This window comes from Zophobas morio, unplaced genomic scaffold (assembly GCF_036711695.1).
Source record: "Zophobas morio isolate AGI-343-1 ecotype UQ-CSIRO unplaced genomic scaffold, CSIRO_AGI_Zmor_V1 ptg000040l, whole genome shotgun sequence".
Classification (NCBI taxonomy): domain Eukaryota; kingdom Metazoa; phylum Arthropoda; class Insecta; order Coleoptera; family Tenebrionidae; genus Zophobas; species Zophobas morio.
This window is the reverse complement of record NW_026972145.1, coordinates 2,016,014-2,038,636: the sequence shown is the minus strand read 5'-3', so window position 1 is coordinate 2,038,636 and position 22,623 is coordinate 2,016,014. Positions and strand designations below refer to the sequence as shown.

At 31.9% G+C, this 22,623-nt stretch overlaps 1 protein-coding gene across 3 annotated transcripts in view; it reads right to left on the bottom strand.

The window, feature by feature from the left end:
- LOC135140556 (voltage-dependent calcium channel subunit alpha-2/delta-3-like) overlaps positions 1–22,175 on the bottom strand; it is a 55,299-nt gene extending 33,124 nt beyond the window's left edge. For 2 of the 3 annotated variants that reach the window (XM_064071154.1, XM_064071155.1), the window contains exons 1-14: positions 22,005–22,171; positions 21,872–21,953; positions 21,719–21,826; positions 12,369–12,494; positions 12,145–12,321; positions 11,944–12,097; positions 11,767–11,898; positions 11,324–11,716; positions 10,805–11,268; positions 5,081–5,164; positions 4,671–4,751; positions 4,541–4,615; positions 4,316–4,492; positions 4,041–4,261 (exon numbers count right to left, since the gene is read on the bottom strand). In XM_064071154.1, coding sequence (XP_063927224.1) covers positions 4,041–4,261; positions 4,316–4,492; positions 4,541–4,615; positions 4,671–4,751; positions 5,081–5,164; positions 10,805–11,268; positions 11,324–11,716; positions 11,767–11,898; positions 11,944–12,097; positions 12,145–12,321; positions 12,369–12,494; positions 21,719–21,826; positions 21,872–21,953; positions 22,005–22,099 — 2,369 coding nt within the window. In that variant the 5' untranslated portion in view covers positions 22,100–22,171. Of the gene's footprint in view, positions 1–4,040; positions 4,262–4,315; positions 4,493–4,540; positions 4,616–4,670; positions 4,752–5,080; positions 5,165–10,804; positions 11,269–11,323; positions 11,717–11,766; positions 11,899–11,943; positions 12,098–12,144; positions 12,322–12,368; positions 12,495–21,718; positions 21,827–21,871; positions 21,954–22,004 lie in introns of all 3 variants that reach the window. The other variant, XM_064071156.1, reaches the window with a different exon arrangement.
- Positions 22,176–22,623: the final 448 nt, after the last annotated feature.

Genomic DNA, 22,623 nt, shown 5'->3' with positions numbered 1-22,623 from the left:
ATTGTAAAATCGAAAAATTGAAAAGTCAAAAAATTTAAGAATGAAAATATTGAAAAATCCCAAAACAAAAATATCGGAAAACTGGGAAGTCGAAAAATCGAAAAACTGAAAAATCAGAAAGTCGAATAATCAAAACGACGAAAAACCGAAAATATAAAATCAAAAAACGGAAAAATCGAAAAATCGATTAACTGAGAAACCAAGAAATCGAAAAATCTAAAATTTGGAAATGCAAAAAATCGAAAAATCGAAAAATTCAAGAATGGAAATACATACTGAAAAATCCCAAAATAGAAATTTCCAAAAATTGAGAAGTTGAAAAATTGAAAAATCGAAAACTGAAAAATTAAAAAGTTGATAAATCAAAATAGAAACATCGAAAAGTTGATGAATAATATATACAAAAAAACCCTAAACAGAAATTTCGAAAAATTGAGAAGTCGTAAAATTGAATAAACGAGAAACTGAAAATTAGAAATTCGAAAAATCGAAAATTTAAAGAACCCAAAATTTAAAAATAAAAAATCTGAAACATCCAAAAATTGAAAAGTCGAAGAATTGAAGAATTGAAAAACTAAAAATCGAAAAATCGAGAAAACGAGAAGTCGACAAATTGAAACATCGAAAAGTCGAGAGATCAAAGAACCGAAAAATCGAAAACCGATTAATTGAGAAATGAAGAAACCGAAAAATCGAAAATTTAAAAACGACCTAAGATAGGAAAATCGAAAAATTCAAAAATGGAAATATTGAAAACTTCCAAACAAATTTCGAAAATGAGGCAGAAAAATCGAAAAATTGAAAAATCAAAAAGTCGAAAAATCGAAAATTTAAAAAATCAAAAATCTGAAAAATCGAAAAATGTGAAAAATCGAAAAATTGAAAAGTCGGGAAATTGAAGAATTGAAAAACTGAAAAATCGAGTAGTCGAGGAATCAAAGAACCGAAAAATCGAAAAGTCGGGAATTCGAAACCCCGGTTTATTGAGAAATCGAAAATTTAGAAATGCAAACATGGAAAAATCGAAAAATTCAAGAATAAAAATACATATTGAAAATTCCAAAATAGAAATTTCGAAAAATTGGGAAGTCGAAAAATTGAAAAACTGAAAAATTAAAACTTCTGATACTCAAAAAATCGAAAAACAAAAACCAAAAATGTCGGAAAATTAGAAATTGAAAAATCGAAAAATTGAAAAATCAGAAAGTCGAACAATCGAAAATTAAAAAAATTCAGAATGGTATTGAAAAATCCCGAACCAGGTATTTCAAAAAATTGAAAAAATCGAGAATTGGAGAAGTCCAAAAATTGAAAAACTGAAAATTTAGAAAGCCCAAAAATTGAAAAATCCAAAAATGAAAATATTGAAAAAAACCCAAAACAGAAATTTCGGGAAATTAGGAAGTTAAAAATTTGAAAAATCGAAAAACTGGAAAATCAGAAAGCCGAAAAATCGATAATCGGAGAAATTCAGAAATTGAGACATCGAAAAGTAGATAAATCAAAGAACAGAAAAATCGAAGAATCGATTAATTGAGAAATCAAGAAACTGAAAAACTGAAACAGAAATTTCGGAAATTTGGAAAGTCGAAAAATTGATAAATCCAAAATTAAAAAAGCAGAAAGTTGAAAAAATTAAAATATAAAAAACAAAATCTGAAAAACTGAAAATCAAAAAGTTGAAAAATTAAAATCGAAAAATCGATGATTGGAAAGATCGAAGAACTGAAAAACTGAAAATTTTGAAACGCCAAAAATCGAAAAAAAAAAGAATGGAAATATTGAAAAATTCAAAAGCAGAAATTTCGGAAAATTGGGAAGTTGAAAAATTGAAAAGTCGAAAGATTGAAAAATCAGAAAGTCGCAAAATCGAAAATCAAAAAACCGAAAAACCGAAAATTAAAAAAATTCAAGAATGGCAGTATTGAAAAATCCCGAAACAGATATTTTGAAAAATCGAAAAGCCGAAAAATAAAAAATTTAAAAAATCTAAAACTAAAAAATTAAAAAATTCAAGAACTGAAAAACGATAAAATCAAACAACGAGAAATCGAGAAGTCGAGAAATTGAAAATTTAGAAAAGTCAGTAAATCAAAGAACAGAAAAAGAAAGATCTGAAATCCGAAAAATCGATTAAGTGAGAAATTGAGAAATCGAAAAATCGAAAATTGAAAAATGCCACAAATCGAAAAATTCAAGAATGGAAATATTGAAAAATCCCGAAACAGAAATTTCAAAAAATTAAGAAGACAAAAAATCAAAATCGAAAAATCGAGAAATTGAAACATCGAAAAGCCGAGAAATCAAGGAACCGAAAAATCGAAAGATCAAAAATCGAAAAACCGATTAACTGAGAAATCGAAACGCCAAAAATAGAAAAATCGAAAAATTCAAGAATGGAAATATTGAAAAATCCTAAAACAGAAATTTCGAAAAATTGAAAAATCAAAAAGTCGAAAAATCAAAATCGAAAAATCGATTAATCGAAAAATCAAGAAATCGAAAAATAGAAAATATAGAAAAGTCAAAAAACGAAAAATTCAAAAATGGACATATTGAAAATCTCATAAGAGAAAGTTTGACAAGCCGAAAATTCTAAAATTTAAAAATAAAAAATCTGAGAAATTAAACAATTGAAAACTGGAAAAATCGAGGATTGGAGAAATCGAAAAATTAAAAACTTGAAAAATTTGAAACGCCAAAAATCAAAAAATCAAAAAATTTAAGAGTGGAAATACTGAAAAATCCCAAAATAGAAATTTCGGAAATCTGAGAGTCGAAAAACCAAAATCGAGAAATCCAGAATTGGAGAAATCGATAAACTAAAAAGTTTAAAATTTTGAAACGCCAAAAATCGAAAAATTCAAAAATGGAAATATTGAAAATACCCCAAAATAGATATTTCGGAAAAATGGAAAGTCGAAAAATTGAAAAACCAAAATGGAAAAATCGATAAACCAAAGAACAGAAAAATCGAAAATTGATTAATTGAGAAATCAAGAAATTGAAAAATTGAAAATTTAGAAACGCCAAAAATCGAAAAACTTAAAAATTCAAGAGTGGAAATACTGAAAAATCCCAAAACAAAAATTTCGAAAATTTGAGAAGCAGTAAAATTGAAAATACGGAAAACTGAACAATCAGAAAGCCGAAAAACGGAAAATTTAAAAAACCCAAAATTTAAAAATCAAAAATTGAAAAGCAAAAAATTGAAGAATTGAAAACTGAAAAATCGAGAAAACGAGAACTCGAGAAATTGAAACATCCAAAAATGTCGAGAAATCAAAGAACCGAAAAATCGAAAATTTAGAAATGGCCAAAGGACCGAAGGCCGAAAAATTCAAGAATGGAAATATTGAACACTCCTAGAGACATTTGGAAAACTTAAAAGGTCGAAAAATTGAAAAATCAAAAAGTCGAAAAATCGAAAATTTAAAAAATCAAAAATCTGAAAAATCGAAAAATTGAAGAATTCAAATATAGTCGACAAATCAAACAACCGAAAAATCGAAAAGTCGGGAAATTGAGACATCGAAAATTTAGAAACGATAAAAATCGGAAAAATTGAAAAACTGAAAAATCGAAAATTCGAGAAATCGAAACAGAAACATCGAGACATTGAAACATAGAAAAGTCAATAAATTGAGAAATGGAAAAATCGAGAAATCGAACATTTAAAAACCCCAGAAATTGATAAAGTTTAAAATAAAAAGTGAAAAAACGAAAAACTATAAAATGAAAACTATGAAAAATCTAAAAATTGGAAATCAGAAATTTGAAAAATTGAAGAAACAAAAAATTATGAAACCGAAACATTGAAAAATGAAATAAAATGGAAAAACAAAAAATTGTGATTTCAAAAAATTGTAAAATCCAAGAAAAAGGAAAAACGAAAATTGTGATATCAAAAAATCAAATCCAGCTGTTTCGAAAAATTATAAGATTTAATGACGTCATTTACAGATGACAGACAGACAGACAGACAGACAGACAGACAGACAGACAGACAGACAGACAGACAGACAGACAGACAGACTCACCAATCCGGATGCAGCGTCCAATTCCCGGTGAAAAACTGCGTAAGCCACCCACCCTCACTCTTATCAATCTTATCATCAGATCTCATTCTATGAATATCATTTTCCACAGAATGCTCGACTTTGTAGAAGCCGTACTTCCCCGGCAACGAAATCACAATAGTGAACGGGGTATTATTCACCCCCATGTAGTAGTAGTGACGGGTGCCGGTAACCAAACGTCGCTGCAAAAACACCCAAAATGAGAATGTCTCAACCCGAACCCCTGCCTCACTCACCATATCGTCCAGGTGGCGCTTGACCTCCAGCGTGATGTCACCCGTTTCTTGCATGACTACTCTCCTCCTGAACTCTAGAATTTCGTCAGCAAAGTGCCTGGGCTCGGAGCCGTCGTCCAACACCTCCACCTCGATCATATCCACCCTATTATAGGCGGGTTTGAGGATACCTTGGTGCTAAAAAACCAACTTTAAATCTGTCCAACCTAACAACACAAAATTTACCACGGGCCGCAGGTCCGGGTGCGTCAAAATGTACCCGTTGTTGGTGACGATGAAGGCGAACCCGTTGACTCCGAGCTACAACGACTGACTTACTGACTTTCGCTTAGGCAAAATGGGAAAAAGTACTTACCCGGTAGGGTAACATCAGTGCCTCGATGTACTCGATGGGTATGTCGGTCCCTGCCACTCCCAACAAGTTGGCTACCCGTTCCTGCAAACCCACCGTTTTACTACCGCGCTAAAACTCTCCGAGAGCTAAGTCTACTCTAGCGCTTCTAAGTCTAGACTATCTACGTCATGTGGTACACATCTGGAGCTAATCTACCTAAGAGAGGCGCTGCCACCTAAGTGAAACCTTCTAAGTCCTGCCACAACCCTAAAAGACTAAACAGAAAGAACAAAACCTCAGTGGTTACCTCGCGTGTTATATTTATCCAAATCTCTTCGTTGATTTGAATTTTTTCGGTGATGTTCTGTAGACATTACAATATTCTTACACCATTCAGAGGAGTTAATGAGAATAAGTCTCGTGGTACTCACCGCTCGAGGCTTTTTGTCGTACACCGGCAGAGACACCGAAGTCATGAGTCTGTAGGTCTGGAGCTCCCCGTAGTTGTCTTGTTTCTGGAAAAAATGGGTCACGGTTATCGGGGACACCTAACCTCAATTCAGTGTCTTAAAAGGGGAAGTGTTTAAATATCAAGAGAAGAAGTCTAGTGATTGTGTTTATAAAACTGAGAATAAGCGAAAAATTGAAAAATTTTAAAAACCAAAAAATCGAGAAATTAAAACATCAAATTACTGAAAATCTAGAATTTGAAAATTCGAAAAAATGAAGAACTGACAAAGCAAGAAATCGAAACGTCTAAAATTTCAAAAAGAGAAAAATAAAATATCCAAAAATTGGAACACAATATGTATAAAGAAATTGAAGAATCGAAATATTGAAAAGTCCCAAAACTAAAATATCGAAAAACTGAAAAGTCAAAAAATCGTCAAGTCGAAAATTCGAGCATATAAAACATCGAAAAATCGAGAACCTGAAAAATCGAAAAAAAAAATCGAAAAGCCGATTAATTTAGAAATAAAGAAATCCAAAAAATTGAAAATTTAGAAACGCCAAAAATTGAAAAGTCCAAAAATTCAAGAGTGGAAATATTGAAAAATCCCAAAACAGAAATTTGGGAAAATTGAGAAGTCGAAAAATTGAAAAATCAGAAAGTCGAAAAATCGAAAATTAAAAAATTCGAAAATTTAAAAATCAAAAATCTAAAAAATTGAAAGATTGAAAAATTGCAATTTTGAAAAATCAAAATGGAAAAATCGAGAATTGGAGAAATCGAAAAACTAAAAAATGGAAAATTTTAAATCGTCAAGAATGGAAATATTGAAAAATCCCAAAACCGAATTTCGGAAAATTGCCAAGTCGAAAAATTTTAAATTAAAAAATTAAAAATTAGAAAGTGGATGAATCAAAGAACCGAAAAAACAAATACGTAATTAATTGAGAAATCGAAAATTTAGGAACGCCAAAAATGGAAAAATTCGAAAATGGAAATACTGAAAAGTCCTAAAACACAAATTTTGAAAGAAGTCGAAAAATTGAAAATCCAAAAATTCAAAAATTACAAAGTCGAAAAATCGAAAATCGAAAATTTAAAAATCCAAAACTTAAAAATCAACAATTGAAGAACTCAAAAATTATAAAATCGAAAATCAAAAAACAGAAAAATTGAAATATCGAGGAATCGAAAAAACGATTAAATGAGAAATAGGGAAATTGAAACGCCAAAAATCGAAAAATCGAAAAATTCAAGAATAGAAATATTGCAAAATCCCAAAATAGAAATTTCGAAAAGTTGAGACGTCCAAAAATTGAAAAATCGAAAAATCGTCAAGTCGAAAATTAGAGAATTTAAAACATTGAAAAATCGAGAACCTGAAAAATGGAATAGGTAATTGAAAAATTGAAGAATTAAGAAACTGAAAAGTGGAGAAGTTGAAAAATCGTTTAATCGAGAAATCAGAGAACAGCAAAATCGAAAAAAAAAATCGAAAAGTCGATTAATTTAGAAATAAAGAAATCCAAAAATTGAAAATTCAGAAACGCCAAAAATCGAAAAATTCAAAAATTCAAGAATGGAAATATTGAAAAATCCCAAAACAGAAATTTGAGAAAATTTGAAAAATCAGAAAGTCGAAAAATCGAAAATTTAAAAAACAAAAATCCAAAAAATTGAAAAATTGCAATGTCGAAAAATCAAAATGGAAAAATCGAGAATTGGAAAAATCGAAAAACTCAAAAATTGAAAATTTTAAATCGTCAAAAATCGAAAAATTCAAGAATAGAAGTATTGAAAAATCCCAAAACCGAAATTCCGCAAAACTGCCAAGTCGAAAAATTTAAAAATCAAAAAATTGAAAAATTAGGAAGTCGAAAAATTGAAGAACTGAAAAACTATAAAATCGAAATATCGAGAAATCAAGAAGTCAATGAATCAAAGAACCGGAAAAACAAATAAGTAATTAATTGAAAAATCGAGAAATCGAAAATTTAGGAACCCCAAAAATGGAAAAATTCGAAAATGGAAATATTGAAAAGTCCTAACACACAAATTTTGAAAGAAGTCGAAAAATTGAAAATCCAAAAATTGAAAAATTACAAAGTCGAAAAATCGAAAATCGAAAATTTAAAAAATCCAAAACTTAAAAATCAAAAATTGAAAAATCGAAAAATTGAAGAACTCAAAAATTATAAAATCGAAAATCAAAAAACCGAAAAATGGAAAGATCGAAGATTCGAAAAAACGATTAAATAAGAAATTGGGAAATTGAAACGCCAAAAATCGAAAAATCAAAAAATTCAAGAATGGAAATATTGAAAAATCCCAAAACAGAAATTTGGGAAAATTGAGAAGTCGAAAAATTGAAAAATCGAAAATTTAAAAACTCGAAAATTTAAAAATCAAAAATCTAAAAAATTGAAAATCTAGAATTGGAAAAATCGAAACTCAAAAATCGAAAATTTTTGGAAATGGAAATATTGAAAAATCCCAAAATCGAAATTCCGCAAAATTGCCAAGTCGAAAAATTTAAAAATCATAAAATTGAAAAATTAGAAAGTCGAAAAATTGAAGAACTGAAAAACTATAAAATAGAAATATTGAAAAATCCAAAAAGTCGATGAATCAAAGAACCGGAAAAACAAATAAGTAATTAATTGAGAAATCGAGAAATCGAAAATTTAGAAACGCCAAAAATAAAATAGAAATATAAAAATCGAAGAATTCAACAATCGAGAAATTAAAAATGTAAAATTTAAAAACTGAAAAAAATTGAAGATTCGAAATATTGAATAGTTCCAAAACTCAAAAATTATAAAATCGAAAATCAAAAAACCGAAAAATGGAAAGATGGAAGATTCGAAAAAACGTTTAAATGAGAAATCGGGAAATTGAAACGCCAAAAATCGAAAAATCGAAAAATTCAGAAGAGAAATATTGAAAAATCCCAAAGTAGAAATTTCGAAAAGTTGAGACATCAAAAAATTGAAAAATCGAAAAACTGAAAAATCAAAAAGTCGAAAAATCAGAATCGAAAAATCGAGAATTCGATAAGCCGAGAAATTAGAGAACCGAAAAATCGAAAAATTCAAGAATGGAAATATTGAAAAATGCGATAACAGACATCGAAAAATTGAGAAGTCGTTAAATTGAAAAATTGAAAAACTGAAACATCGAAAAGTGAAAAGTGAGAAATCTAGAAATCGAAATTTGGAAAATTTAGGAACGCCAAAAATTGTAAAATCTAAAAATTCACCAAAAATAGGAAAACAGAAAAATAGAAGAATCGAAAAATTGAGAAATCGTCAAGTCGAAAAATCGAAAAACCGAAAATTTAAAAAATTGAAAAATCAAAAATTGAAAAATTGAAAAACTGAAAAATCGATAAATCGAGAAATCGAAAAGTTGTAAATTCGAAAAATCGAGAAGTCGAAAAATTAAATTTATAAATGCCAAGCATTGAAAAATTGAGAAACCGAAGAATTTAAAAATCGAGAAATCGAAAAATCTAAAATTTAAAAAACCAAAAAATAAAAAATCGAGAAATCGAAAAATTGAACAATTGAAAAGGGAAAAAGTTAAATCGAAATGAAATATCGAAAAATTGAAAAATCGAATTCATGAATTCGAAAGAAAATGAAAAACCTGAAAAGTCGGATAATTGAAAAACTGCGGAACTGCCAAACTGACAAATCGAGAAGTTGATAAATCGAAAAATGTTAAGTCGAAAATTTAGATATCGAAAAGTTGAAAAATCGATTAATCGAGAAATCGAAAATTTAGAAACACCAAAAATTGAAAAACAGAAAAATCGAAGAACTGACATATTGGGAAATCGTCGAGAAGAAAAATCGAAAAATCGAAAAGTTGTAAATTTGAAAAATCCAGAACTCGAAAAATTGCAAGTTTAGAAACGCCAAAAATTGAAAAATAAAAAAATCGAAAAATTTAAGAATCGAGAAATTGAAAAATCTAAAAATCGAAACATGAAAAAACCAAAAAATTGAATAATCTAAAAATTTACAAAAGCGAAAAACTGAAAAGTTAAAATATATAAAAATTAAAAACCTGAAAAATTGAAAAATTGAAAAATCGAAAAAATCCATTAATCGAGAAATCGAAAATTTAGAAAAACTGAAATTTGAGAAATTGAAAAATCGAAAAAAAATATCGGAAAATTGAGGAGTAGAAAAATAAAAAAATCAAGAAGCCGAAAACTTGAAAAATCGGGAAATTGAAGAAGCGAAAAATGCCGCCTTTTTGTTCTTCCCTTTTTTAATCTAATTTTTTGTTTTCCCTTTTTTTGTCTCATCTTTTGTCTTCCCTTTTTTGCCCCATTTCTTGTCTTTTCTATTACCTTTTTAATAACTTTTTGCGGTGACTTTTTTCCATTTTCTCCCTTTTTATTATTTTTTTTTTGTTATTTTTGTCGTCTTTTTGTTGTTTTCATTTGTTATCTAGTTGCTTTTTTGGTTGCGTTTTTTCTTGTCCTTTTTTATCGTCTTTTTTGTCACTTTTGTAGTCACCTTTTTGTTCGATTTTTTATTGCATTTTTGTCGTCTCTTCTTTGACTCCTTTCTTTGAATCGTATTTTTCTAGTGTTTTTGACTCAATTTGAATGGATTTTTGTTTCCCGTTATCGTATTTTTTGTCGCCTTTTTGTCTTTTCCGTTGTTTTATTTCTTGTGACCGTTTTTTGACTTCCTTTTCTTTTTTCATTTTTTCTGACCTTGTTTTGTAGTCTTTTTTTAACATTCTTGTATTAGGCGAATTTTTCTTGCGCTTTTTAGTACTTTCTTTTAATCGCTTTTTCTACTGATTTTTTTTCATTTTTTTTATGGATCTTTTGTCCTCTGTTTTCGTTTTTATGCAGGGTCTTCGTCCTTTTCTTAATTGTGTTTTTTTTGTTGTATTTTTGGAACCTTTTTTTTTTATTTGTCGCATTTTAAGTGACTTTTTTGAATTTTTCTGTAGCGGTTTTTTGTCTTCTTTTTGCCACCTTTTTTGTCTTCCCTCTAACAGTCACATTTTTGTCATTTGTTTGCCTTCTTTTGATTCCCTTTTTTAATCACTTGTTGTTGTAGCCTTTTTTTCACATTTTTGTCTTTATTTATTTTCTTTTTTGTCCTTTTTTAGTCACATTTGTGGGTTTCCCTTATCGCCTCTTTTCTCGATTTTTTTTGTGGACTTTTGGTTCTTTTTTCGTTGTCTTTCTATGTGACCTTCCTTAACTTCCTTCTCTTATCCGCATTTTTGTATACGCCTTTTTTTGTAAACTTTTTGTCGGCTTTTTTTGATTCTCTGCTTTAGTCGCATTTTTTCTCGTTTTTTTTTTCTTATTTTTTAAAGATTTTTATATCCACGGTTTTCGTATTTCTTGCTGCTTTTTGTGAACTTTTTGTCTTTTTTCGTTGCATTTTTGTGATCTTTTTTGAAGTTTTCCTAAATGGATTGACAAGAAAGACAAGTCTTAAAATATACAAAAAAATGCTCATTTAAAATTTAAGCACTCTAAGCTTTGCAGTGATTTCGATAGCTTCACTCCTCTTAGATAACTAAATAAAGTAGAAATAAGACGATATAAAAAAATGTATAAAATCCAATATTTGTACAAAAGTGTTATCAGGAGTACGTCAAGGGTCACACAGTGGTCCCACATTATTTCCTCTTTTTACTAACGATATATTATATGCATACTCACGTGTTTCTGCTGGTGGACGAACTTCTTGTCTTGTTCATCAGGACTCAGAAGCGTCTTCTTCCTCCCGAAGTACGCCAACAACCTCTCCCTCTGCTTATTCCTCTCCCGATTAATCCACAACCAGTTGGTCAATTTCGGGTCAGTCACGTCCGCATAAACCGGACTCCACGTAGGATTAGGCTTCTGCCCGGCATTAAGTACCATCGGGCGCGCCATCACCGGAATGTACTGCAACACCTCCTCGCGCACCTCCGCATAAGTACTCAAATGGACGTAGTACCCGCGATTGGCGCACGCCATCCACTTGACCTCCCTCACATCAGAAACCTCGCGACCAATCAAATACGTGAACACCCTCACGTTGACAAACGGGAGGTTATTCCAGTTGTAGTCCTTGAAAATCTTCATGTAGTTGTCTTGGACTCCGTCGGTCACCAACATAATGGCTTGGTTGCAGTTGGCACCTACAAACAACAAGTGGAACCCAATGGTCGGTCGTACTATATAGTTTGATAGTACCTATGTTGGTGTCGTTCCGGTACGCCTCCAGAAGCCGGAACGCCGTGACCAAAGCCAAGGAAAGGTTCGCGATTTGCTCGGTCCTGAAGGTACTCATTCCCTCTTTGAGCAGACGGACGTTGGCCAAGTTGGCTTGTACCAATATGCTGTCGAAGCAGTCGATGAGTGGGTCCGTGGTGTTACTAAAGGTGAGGATGTTGACGTAGTCGTTGTTCCCGAGGGTGTCCAGGATGTTGTGGACCACGTGACGGGCGATTTCGCGCCTCATCCCGGTCATGGAACCGGAGCGGTCCACTAGGATCACGACATCCTTGGGAGAGGAAGCCGCCTCGATGAACCACGACCTGGTCCGACAGTCGAAGAGGTCGATCGGGTCTTGGTTCCACTTCATGGCTGCAACTTCACTACTAAGTACCACCGAGACACCTTCACACCGTACGTACCAGGAAACTGACGCATGAACCCCGTAGAACTACCAAAGTACTGCCACGATAAGCTCGGATCCCTCTGGTAGTTATCCTTGAACGTGGTATCCAAAACCTCGGACCAAATAATCCCCGAAATAACCTCTGTAGCTACACGCGCATTAATTTAGTACCACAGTACCACCCTCTACTCACATCGCTCGTAAACGTTGCTCGGGACGTGGACAGCGCTGAAGTTCGTGTTCACCGGAATGTTGTAAAAGTGGCTATTTCGGTACAGCGGAATGTTGTTCCGGTCGATTTGAGGCACTTGGCTGGCTTGAGGGTCCTTTTCGCTGCCGTCGGTCACCTAGAAGGGGTTTTGTGAAAATGGTACCGTTGGTACGACCAACTTACCTCGATTTCGCCGTCCGTCTCGTCCGACGCTTTGGACTCTTCTTCTTCTTGCGGGTCTTGATCGCGCTGGTAGCCGTCGAGGTCCTCGTCCGCTTGTACCATGGCCTGGTACTTCTCCTCGAAGCGGCTGTCGGTGGAGATGAAGGAGTCGTCGTAGCGCACCTCCTGGGCACGAACCTAGACAGAGATAGTGAGGTTGGGGTTGGGGTTGGGCGGGGTGGTACCTCGGGGCCTTCCTGGTCGCCCACGGCGGAGTCGTTGAGGGTTTTGGCGTTGACGAACTGGAAGTCCAGTTTTATGTGTTCTTCTTTTTGGGAGCGGGCGGCTTCTTCGGCTATGTCCATGATCCTCTACCAAATAATAATAATAATTATTATTATTATAAATTTAGTAAATGATAATTTTAAATTCCAAACACATTTCCATAATGACATTGATTTTCCGATTTCCCGATTTCTCAATTTTTCGATCGCTCGATTTTCCAATTTTCTGATTTTTCAATGTTTTGATTTTCCCGAGATTTCAATTTCTCGACTTTTCCATTTCCCGATTTCCCAATTTTTCGATCCTTTGTTTTCTCGATTTATATGTTTCTATTTCTGGATTTCTCAATTTTTGGATATTTCGATTTCCGGATTTTTCAATTTTTTGACTTTCCGGTGTCCCGATTTCCCAATTTTTGGACTTTCTCCCTCGATTTCCCGAATTTTCAATTTCCAATTTTTCGAAACGTCGATTATTTGGTTTTCTTAATTTTTTTATTTGTCAGTTTTTCGGCTTTTCGATTTCCCGATTTCTCAAATTTTCTCGATTTGTTTCGACTTCTTGATTTCACAAATTTTCAATTTTTAATTTTTCGATTTTTTGAAGTCTCAATTTTTCAACTTTTCAATTTTTGTTGATTTTTTTTGATTTTCTGATTTCTTGATTTTTCAATTTTTCGACTTTTCGACTTGTCAATTTTCCGATTTCTCGATGTTCCAATTTTCCGATTTTTAAATTTTTCTTGATTTTTTGATTTTCCAGTTTCTCGATTTTTCAATTTTTAGATTTAAAGCTTTTTTTAATTTGTCGACATTACTATTTTTCTATTTCCCGATTTTTTGACTTTTCGATTTCCCGATTTCCTAATTTTTCGATCTCTTGATTTCTCGATTTATATGTTTCTATTTCCCGATTTCTCAATTTTTGGATTTTCCAATTTTACGAAGTGTGGATTATTTCGATTTCTCGGTTTTCCGATTTTTCAATTTCTCGACTTTTCAATTTTTGTTGATTTTTTGATTCTCCGATCTCTCGAATTTTCATTTTTTAGATGTTCAAGTTTTTTTTATATTTCGATAATAAAATTTTTTAATTTCATCATTTTTCGACTTTTAGATTTATTGATTTTTCAGTTTTTCGCCTTACCGGTTTCCCGATTTCTTAATTTTTCGAACGCTCGATTTCCCAGTTTCCCGATTTTTCAGTTTTTCAATTTTTCAGCTTTTCGATCTTGATTTTCCGATTTTTCAATTTCTCGATTTTTCGATATTTCGACTTTACGATCACTCGATTTCTTGATTTCACGAATTTTCAATTTTCGATTTTTCGACTTGTCGATTTTCCGATTTCTCGATTTCCCAATTTTTCAATTATTAGATATTTAATTTTTTTTTCAACATAACGACTTTGAATTTCCCGAATTTTCGACTTTTCGATTTCCCGTTTTTTCAATCTTTCGATCTCTTAATTTTTCGATTTATATATGTTTCTATTTACGGATTTTTGGATTTTTCAATTTTTCGACTTTCCGGTGTTCGGATTTCTCGATTTGTGGAGATTTTTCTCTCGATTTCCCGAATTTGAAATTTTCAATTTTTAATTTTTCGATTTTTTGAAGTCTCAATTTTTCGACTTTTCAATTTTTGTTGATTTTTTTTTGATTTTCCGATTTCTTGATTTTTCAATTTTTCGACTTTTCGACTTGTCGATTTTCCGATTTCTCGATGTCCCAATTTTCCGACTTTTAAATTTTTAGATTTTAAAGCTTCTTTTTATTTGTCGACATTACTACTTTTCAATTTCCCAATTTTTGACTTTTCTATTTCCGGATTTCCCAATTTTTCGATCTCTTGATTCCTCAATTTATATGTTTCTATTTCCCGATTTCTCAATTTTTAGACTTTCTCTCTCGATTTCCCGAATTTTGGATTTTCCAATTGTACGAAGTGTGGTTTATTTGGCTTTCTAGATTTTCGATTTCTCAATTTTTCGGCTTTTGGATTTCTGTTTCCCGATTTTTCAATTTCTCGACTTTTAAATTTTTTTGGATTTTTTGATTTTCCGATCTCTCGAATTTTCATTTTTTAGATGTTCAAGTTTTTTTTTATTTTCCGATATTAAAATTTTTTAATTTCAAGATTTTCGACTTTTGGATTTATTGATTTTTCAATTTTTCGCCTTTCCGGTTTCCCGGATTCTCAATTTTTCGAACGCTCGACTTCACAATTTCCCGATTTTTCAGTGTTTTCAATTTTTTAGCTTTTCGATTTCTTGATTTTCCGACTTTTCAATTTCTCGATTTTTCGATATTTCGACTTTACGATCACTCGATTTCTTGATTTCACGAATTTTCAATTTTCGATTTTTCGACTTTTCGATTTCCCGTTTTTTCAATTTTTCGATCTCTTAATTTTTCGATTTATATATGTTTCTATTTACGGATTTTTGGATTTTTCAATTTTTTGATTTCCGGTGTTCGGATTTCTCGATTTTTGGAGATTTTTCTCTCGATTTCCCGAATTTGCAATTTTCAGTTTTTCAAAATGTCTAAATTTTTGATTTCCACATTTTTCGATTTTCCTGTTTCTTAATTTTTCGATTTCTTGATTTTTTTCCATTTCTCGATTTTTATATTTTTTCCATTTTTCAAAATTTTCAACTTTATACTACTTTTCGATTTCCACATTTTTCGATTTTTCAATTTCTTATATTGCTCGATTTCTCGATTTTTTGACTTCTGTTTTCGATATTCTGATTTTTTGATTTACCGATTTTTCAATTTCCCGATTTTTCGATATTGGGTTCGATCTCTCTTGATTTCAAGGACTTTTCAACTTTTCGATTTTTTTTGATTTTCTGATTACTCCATTTTTCGATGTCCCAATTTTTCGATTTTTCATTTTTTTTTAATTTTTAGATTTCCCGGTTTCTCAATTTTCAGTTAGATTCTCAAAATTTTTTATTTTTCGAAATCACTTTTTTTTAATTTCCCGATTTCATGACTATTCGATTTCCCTATTTCTCAAATTTTCGATTTTTCGATTTCTTGATTCCTCGATTTCTCGATTTCTATGTTTCTGTTTAGAGATTTCTCAATTTTTTGACATTTTGATTTTTCGATTTTTCAATTTTTCGGCTTTTCTGTTTTCAGATTTCCCGATTTTTCAACGTTTCAAGCTTTCGATTCTTTAATTTCCCGGTTTTTCGACATTTCGATATATCGATTTTGCAACTTCTCGATTTTTCTTTCTCGATTCGTCGTTTTTCTGAGTTTTCGATTTCAATATTTTCCTATTTTCAATTTTGATGTAACAAATTTTTCGACTTCACAATTTTTCTTCATTTTTCGTCTTCCCGGTTTTTCGATTTTTCTTTCCCGATTCCTCGATTTTCCAAGTGTTCGATTTTCCAATTTTTCCATTTACAATTTTTCGATTTTCCATTTTCTCAATTTTTTGATCTCTTGATTTCTCCATTTGTCGATTTTTATATTTTTTCATTTATCGAGTTTTCGATATTTCAATTTTTCGACTTTTCAATATCTCGTTTGCCAAAATTTTTGACTTCACTTTCAGGTTTTCGATTTCCGCAACTTTTCAGTTTCTCAATTTTTCTATTTTCTACTTTTAGATTTTTCCATTTTTTGCGTTTTATATTGCTCGATTTTTCGATTTTTGTTTTCGATCTACCGATTTCCTGATTTCGCGACTTTTCGATTTGTCGATTTTTTAATTTATTGTTTTCTATATCTTGATTTTCCGATTTCCCGATTTTACAGTTTTTTAATATTCAAATTTTTTAATTTTCGATTTTTCAATTCTTCGACTTTCGAGATTTCCGATTTCTCAATTTTTCGTTCTCTTTTTAGATGTCTATATTTTTCTATCTCTCAGTGTTTTGAGTTTTCGACTTCTCATTTTTTCGATATTTCATTTTCTCGATTTCTCGAGTTTTCAAGTTTTCTCTCTCGATTTCCTGAATTTTCGATTTATCAAAATTTCGGATTCTCAGTTTTTCAAATTTTCCAGTTTTCTTGGATTGCCCGATTTTTCAACTTTCCAAATTTTCTATTTCTCGATTTTTCGACTTTCCGAGTTTTCGATTTTTCGATTTCTCAATTTGTTATGCCTTCGATTTCTCAACTTTTAGTTTTTTGATTTTTCGACATTTTTCTATTTCTCATTTTTTCGATTTTTCGATCTCTCGATTTCCAGACTTTTCGATTTTTGGACAATTCGATTTACCAATTTTTCAATTTTTTTTTTGATTTCTCGATTTCTCAATATTTAAGCTTTTTATTTCCCGATTTCCCAGTTTTTCAATTTGGCGATGTTTCGACTTTCCAGATTTTCGATTTCCACATTTTTGGATTTCTCAATTTTTCCGCGTTTCATTTTTTCAGATTTTCAATTTTTCAATTTCTCGATTTTTCGATTATTCAATGTATTAAATGTTCGAGTTTTCCGTTTTCATGCTTTCGATTCCTTGATTTTTCGATTTCCCGGTTTCCGGATTTCTCAATTTATCGATCTCTTGATTTCGCGATTTCATGCTTTCGATGTTTTTATTTCCGGATTTCTCAATTTTTCGTCTGGATGGAAAATTCTTCAAACAGTTAAAGTCCGGTTTGATTTTTCACCTGGTCCATTTTCCGAGTTCTCGATTTCCCGATGTTCCACATTTTCATGTTTTCGATTTATTGATTTTCCGAATTTCCGGTTTCTCGATTTTTCAGTAGTTAGATATACAAGTTTTTTGATTTTTCGACATTGCCGATCTTTTAATTCCTCAGTTTCTCAACATTTCGGTTCCCGATTTTTCAATTTTCCGATTTTAAGGTTTCCGGATATCTCAGTTTTTCGATCTCTCGATTTGCCGATTTTTAGATGTTTCTACTTTTCGGTCTCTCGATTTAGATTTTTCAAGTTTTCGATTTTCTTTCGATTTTTTTGTTCCCCGATTTCTCAAATTTTCGGTATCTCAATATCTCGACTTTTCGGTCTTTCTTCGATTTCTCGATTTTTCGACTTTCCGAGTTTTCGATTTTTCGATTTCTTGATTTCCCGATTTTTCGATTTCTCAATTTGTTATGCTTTCGATTTCTCAACTTTTAGTGTTTTGATTTTTCGACATTTTTCTGTTTCTCATTTTTTTCGATTTTTCGATCTCTCGATTTCCAGACTTTTCGATTTTTGGACATTTCGATTTACCAATTTTTCAATTTTTTAATTTCTCGATTTCTCAATATTTAAGCTTTTTATTTCCCGATTTCCCAGTTTTTCAATTTGGCGATGTTTCGACTTTCCAGATTTTCGATTTCCACATTTTTGGATTTCTCAATTTCTCCGCGTTTCATTTTTTCAGATTTTCAATATTTCAATTTCTCGATTTTTCGATTATTCAATGTATTAAATGTTCGAGTTTTCCGTTTTCACGCTTTCGATTCCTTGATTTTTCGATTTCTCGGTTTCCCGATTTCTCAATTTATCGATCTCTTGATTTCTCGATTTCATGCTTTCGATGTTTTTATTTCCGGATTTCTCAATTTTTCGTCTGGATGGAAAATTCTTCAAACACTTAAAGTCCGGTTTGATTTTTCGCCTGGTCCATTTTCTGATTTCTCGATTTCCCGATGTTCCACATTTTCATGTTTTCGATTTATTGATTTTCCGAATTTCCGGTTTCTCGATTTTTCAGTAGTTAGATATACAAGTTTTTTGATTTTTCGACATTGCCGATCTTTTAATTCCTCAGTTTCGCAACATTTCGGTTCCCGATTTTTCAATTTTCCGATTCTAAGGTTTCCGGATATCTCAGTTTTTCGATCTCTCGATTTTCCGATTTTTAGATTTTTCTACTTTTCGGTCCCTCGATTTAGATTTTTCAATTTTTCGATTTTCTTTCGATTTTTTTGTTCACCGATTTCTCAAATTTTCGGTATCTCAATATTTCGACTTTTCGGCCTTTCTTCGATTTCTCGATTTTTCGACTTTTCGAGTTTTCGATTTTTCGATTTCTTGATTTCCCGATTTTTCGATTTCTCAATTTGTTATGCTTTCGATTTCTCAACTTTTAGTGTTTTGATTTTTCGACATTTTTCTGTTTCTCATTTTTTCGATTTTTCGATCTCTCGATTTCCAGACTTTTCGATTTTTGGACAATTCGATTTACCAATTTTTCAATTTTTTGATTTCTCGATTTCTCAATATTTAAGCTTTTTATTTCCCGAATTCCCAGTTTTTCAATTTGGCGATGTTTCGACTTTCCAGATTTTCGATTTGTACGTTTTTGGATTTCTCAATTTTTCCACGTTTCATTTTTTCAGATTTTCAATTTTTCAATTTCTCGATTTTTCGATTATTCAATGTATTAAATTTTCGAGTTTTCCGTTTTCACGCTTTCGATTCCTTGATTTTTCGATTTCCCGGTTTCCCGATTTCTCAATTTATAGATCTCTTGATTTCTCGATTTCAGGCTTTCGATGTTTTTATTTCCGGATTTCTCAATTTTTCGTCTGGATGGAAAATTCTTCAAACAGTTAAGTCCGGTTTGATTTTTCGCCTGGTCCATTTTCCGATTTCTCGATTTCCCGATGTTCCACATTTTCATGTTTTCGATTTATTGATTTTCCGAATTTCCGGTTTCTTGATTTTTCAGTAGTTAGATATACAAGTTTTTTGATTTTTCGACATTGCCGATCTTTTAATTCCTCAGTTTCTCAACATTTCGGTTCCTGATTTTTCAATTTTCCGACCTTAAGGTTTCCGGATATCTCAGTTTTTCGATCTCTCGATTTGCCGATTTTTAGATTTTTCTACTTTTCGATCTCTCGATTTAGATTTTTCAATTTTTCGATTTTCTTTCGATTTTTTTGTTCCCCGATTTCTCAAATTTTCGGTATCTCAATATCTCGACATTTTGGTCTTTCTTCGATTTCTCGATTTTTCGACTTTCCGAGTTTTCGATTTTTCGATTTCTTGATTTCCCGACTTTTCGATTTCTCAATTTGTTATGTTTTCGATTTCTCAACTTTCAATTTTTTGATTTCTCGATTTCTCAATATTTAAGCTTTTTATTTCCCGATTTCCCAGTTTTTCAATTTGGCGATGTTTCGACTTTCCAGATTTTCGATTTCCACATTTTTGGATTTCTCAATTTTTCCGCGTTTCATTTTTTCAGATTTTCAATATTTTAATTTCTCGATTTTTCGACTTTTCCATTTTTTGACTTTTCGGCTTTTCGATTTCTCGATTATTCAATGTATTAAATTTTCGATTTTTCAGTTTTCACGCTTTCGATTCCTTGATTTTTCGATTTCCCGGTTTCCCGATTTCTCAATTTTTCGATCTCTTGATTTCTCGATTTCATGCTTTCGATGTTTTTATTTCCGGATTTCTCAATTTTTCGTCTGGATGGAAAATTCTTCAAACGCTTAAAGTCCGGTTTGATTTTTCGCCTGGTCCATTTTCTGATTTCTCGATTTCCCGATGTTCCACATTTTCATGTTTTCGATTTATTGATTTTCCGAATTTCCGGTTTCTCGATTTTTCAGTAGTTAGATATACAAGTTTTTTGATTTTTGACATTGCCGATCTTTTAATTCCTCAGTTTCTCAACATTTCGGTTTCCGATTTTTCAATTTTTCCGCGTTTCATTTTTTCAGATTCTCAATATTTCAATTTCTCGATTTTTCGATTATTCAATGTATTAAATTTTCGAGTTTTCCGTTTTCACGCTTTCGTTTCCTTGATTTTTCGATTTCCCGGTGTCCCGATTTCTCAATTTTTCGATCTCTTAATTTCTCGAATTCAGGCTTTCGATGTTTTTATTTCCGGATTTCTCAATTTTTCGTCTGGATGGAAAATTCTTCAAACGCTTAAAGTCCGGTTTGATTTTTCGCCTGGTCCATTTTCCGATTTCTCGATTTCCCGATGTTCCACATTTTCATGTTTTCGATTTATTGATTTTCCGAAATTCCGGTCTCTCGATTTTTCAGTAGTTAGATATACAAGTTTTTTGATTTTTCGGCATTGCCGATCTTTTAATTCCTCAGTTTCTCAACATTTCGGTTCGATTTCTTGATTTCCCGATTTTTCGATTTCTCAACTTTTAGTTTTTTGATTTTTCGACATTTTTCTATTTCTCATTTTTTCGGTTTTTTGTTCTCTCGATTTCCAGACTTTTCGATTTTTCGACATTTTGATTTACCAATTTTTTAATTTTTTGATTTCTTGATTTCTCAATATTTAAGCTTTTTATTTCCCGAATTCCCAGTTTTTCAATTTGGCGATGTTTCGACTTTCCAGATTTTCGATTTCCACATTTTTGGATTTCTCAATTTTTCCGCGTTTCATTTTTTCAGATTTTCAATATTTCAATTTCTCGATTTTTCGTTTATTCAATGTATTAAATGTTCGAGTTTTCCGTTTTCACGCTTTCGATTCCTTGATTTTTCGATTTCTCGGTTTCCCGATTTCTCAATTTTTCGATCTATTGATTTCTCGATTTCATGCTTTCGATGTTTTTATTTCCGGATTTCTCAATTTTTCGTCTGGATGGAAAATTTTTCAAACACTTAAAGTCCGGTTTGATTTTTCGCCTGGTCCATTTTCTGATTTCTCGATTTCCCGATGTTCCACATTTTCATGTTTTCGATTTATTGATTTTCAGAATTTCCGGTTTCTCGATTTTTCAGTAGTTAGATATACAAGTTTTTTGATTTTTCGACATTGCCGATCTTTTAATTCCCCAGTTTCTCAACATTTCGGTTCCTGATTTTTCAATTTTTCGATTTTAAGGTTTCCGGATATCTCAGTTTTTCGATCTCTCGATTTTCCGATTTTTAGATTTTTCTACTTTTCGGTCTCTCGATTTAGATTTTTCAATTTTTCGATTTTCTTTCGATTTTTTTATTCCCCAATTTCTCAAATTTTCGGTATCTCAATATCTCGACGTTTCGGTCTTTATTCGATTTCTCTATTTTTCGAATTTTTAATTTTTTAATATTCCGATTTTCTAGTTATTCTACTTTTCGATTTTTTTTAGATTTTCCGATTCTCCGTTTTTCGATTTTTTATTTTTTTTTTAATTACCGATTTCCCCGTTTCTCGATTTTTCAATTTTTAGATACTCGAGGTTTTTTATTTTTCGACATTACGTTTTTTTAATATCCCGATTTTTCAACTTTTCGATTTCCCGATTTTCCGATAATAAAAAATGTATATCATTACTTGGTCTTAGGACCCGGTGGTCAATTTTTTATAATAATAATAATAATGGAATAATAATTTTGAAAATATATAGGTGGTACCTTAACGGCCTCCACTTTCTCCCTCGTCATGTTGTATATCTTCTCGTGTATGTCCTTCAGCATCTTCTCCCCATTTTCGTCCTTGATGCTCGTGTGCCTCTTGAAGCTCTAAAACCCCGTTCGAAAATTCCGAAAATACTATTCACCCCTTACCTCATTCACCCTCGTCTTCCTGGTGACCAGTTCCCCGAAATTCAGCAGCTCCCCTCCCAACTTCTGCGCCCAGCTCCGAACCCTGCAACGCACATTGACACTTGGCCAAAAAATCTTTTCTTGCACTACTTACAAATTGGGCAGTTCTGGGTGCTGCTTGGTCTTTTGTTCCTGACCCAGCGAGCTCCACGCCAAAAACACTACCATCAGGGTGGTTTTTGCCCACATTTTTGCGGCCGCAGCTAACGCATTGTGTAGGTTTCTCGATTTTGTGCGTTTATTCGGATCAATAAGGCGGCGCGCATGGGCCGTGATTGTGATAACGAGGAGAGCCATCTGGGGGCAGGAAGGGGTTATTGGATAATGGAGAGCTCTGGGCTAAGTGATTCAAGGTTTCGTGTGGTCATTAAGGATTGTTTAAACGTCGCGGGTTTGTGGAAGTTGAGGTGTATTTCGGGATGGGAGAGAGTGGGCGGTGTTTGTTTTTTCGGTGGCGGGATTCATATGTGATTGCGGATTTAGACGGATGGGTTTTTATGGCGGTTTTGTTTTTAGTTGGGGGTGTAAGATAAAGCTGGGTTTAATGGCATGTTGAATGGGGCATAAAACTGGAGATTGTTTGTTTGGAATTGGCGGGATTTAGGGTCTGGCAAAAATAGACTGGATTCCGAGCGGAAATGATTTTTCGTGATGATGGATTCTACGAAATAGGTTAATTGTTAGTTTATTTTATATTTTGTACACATTTGTTT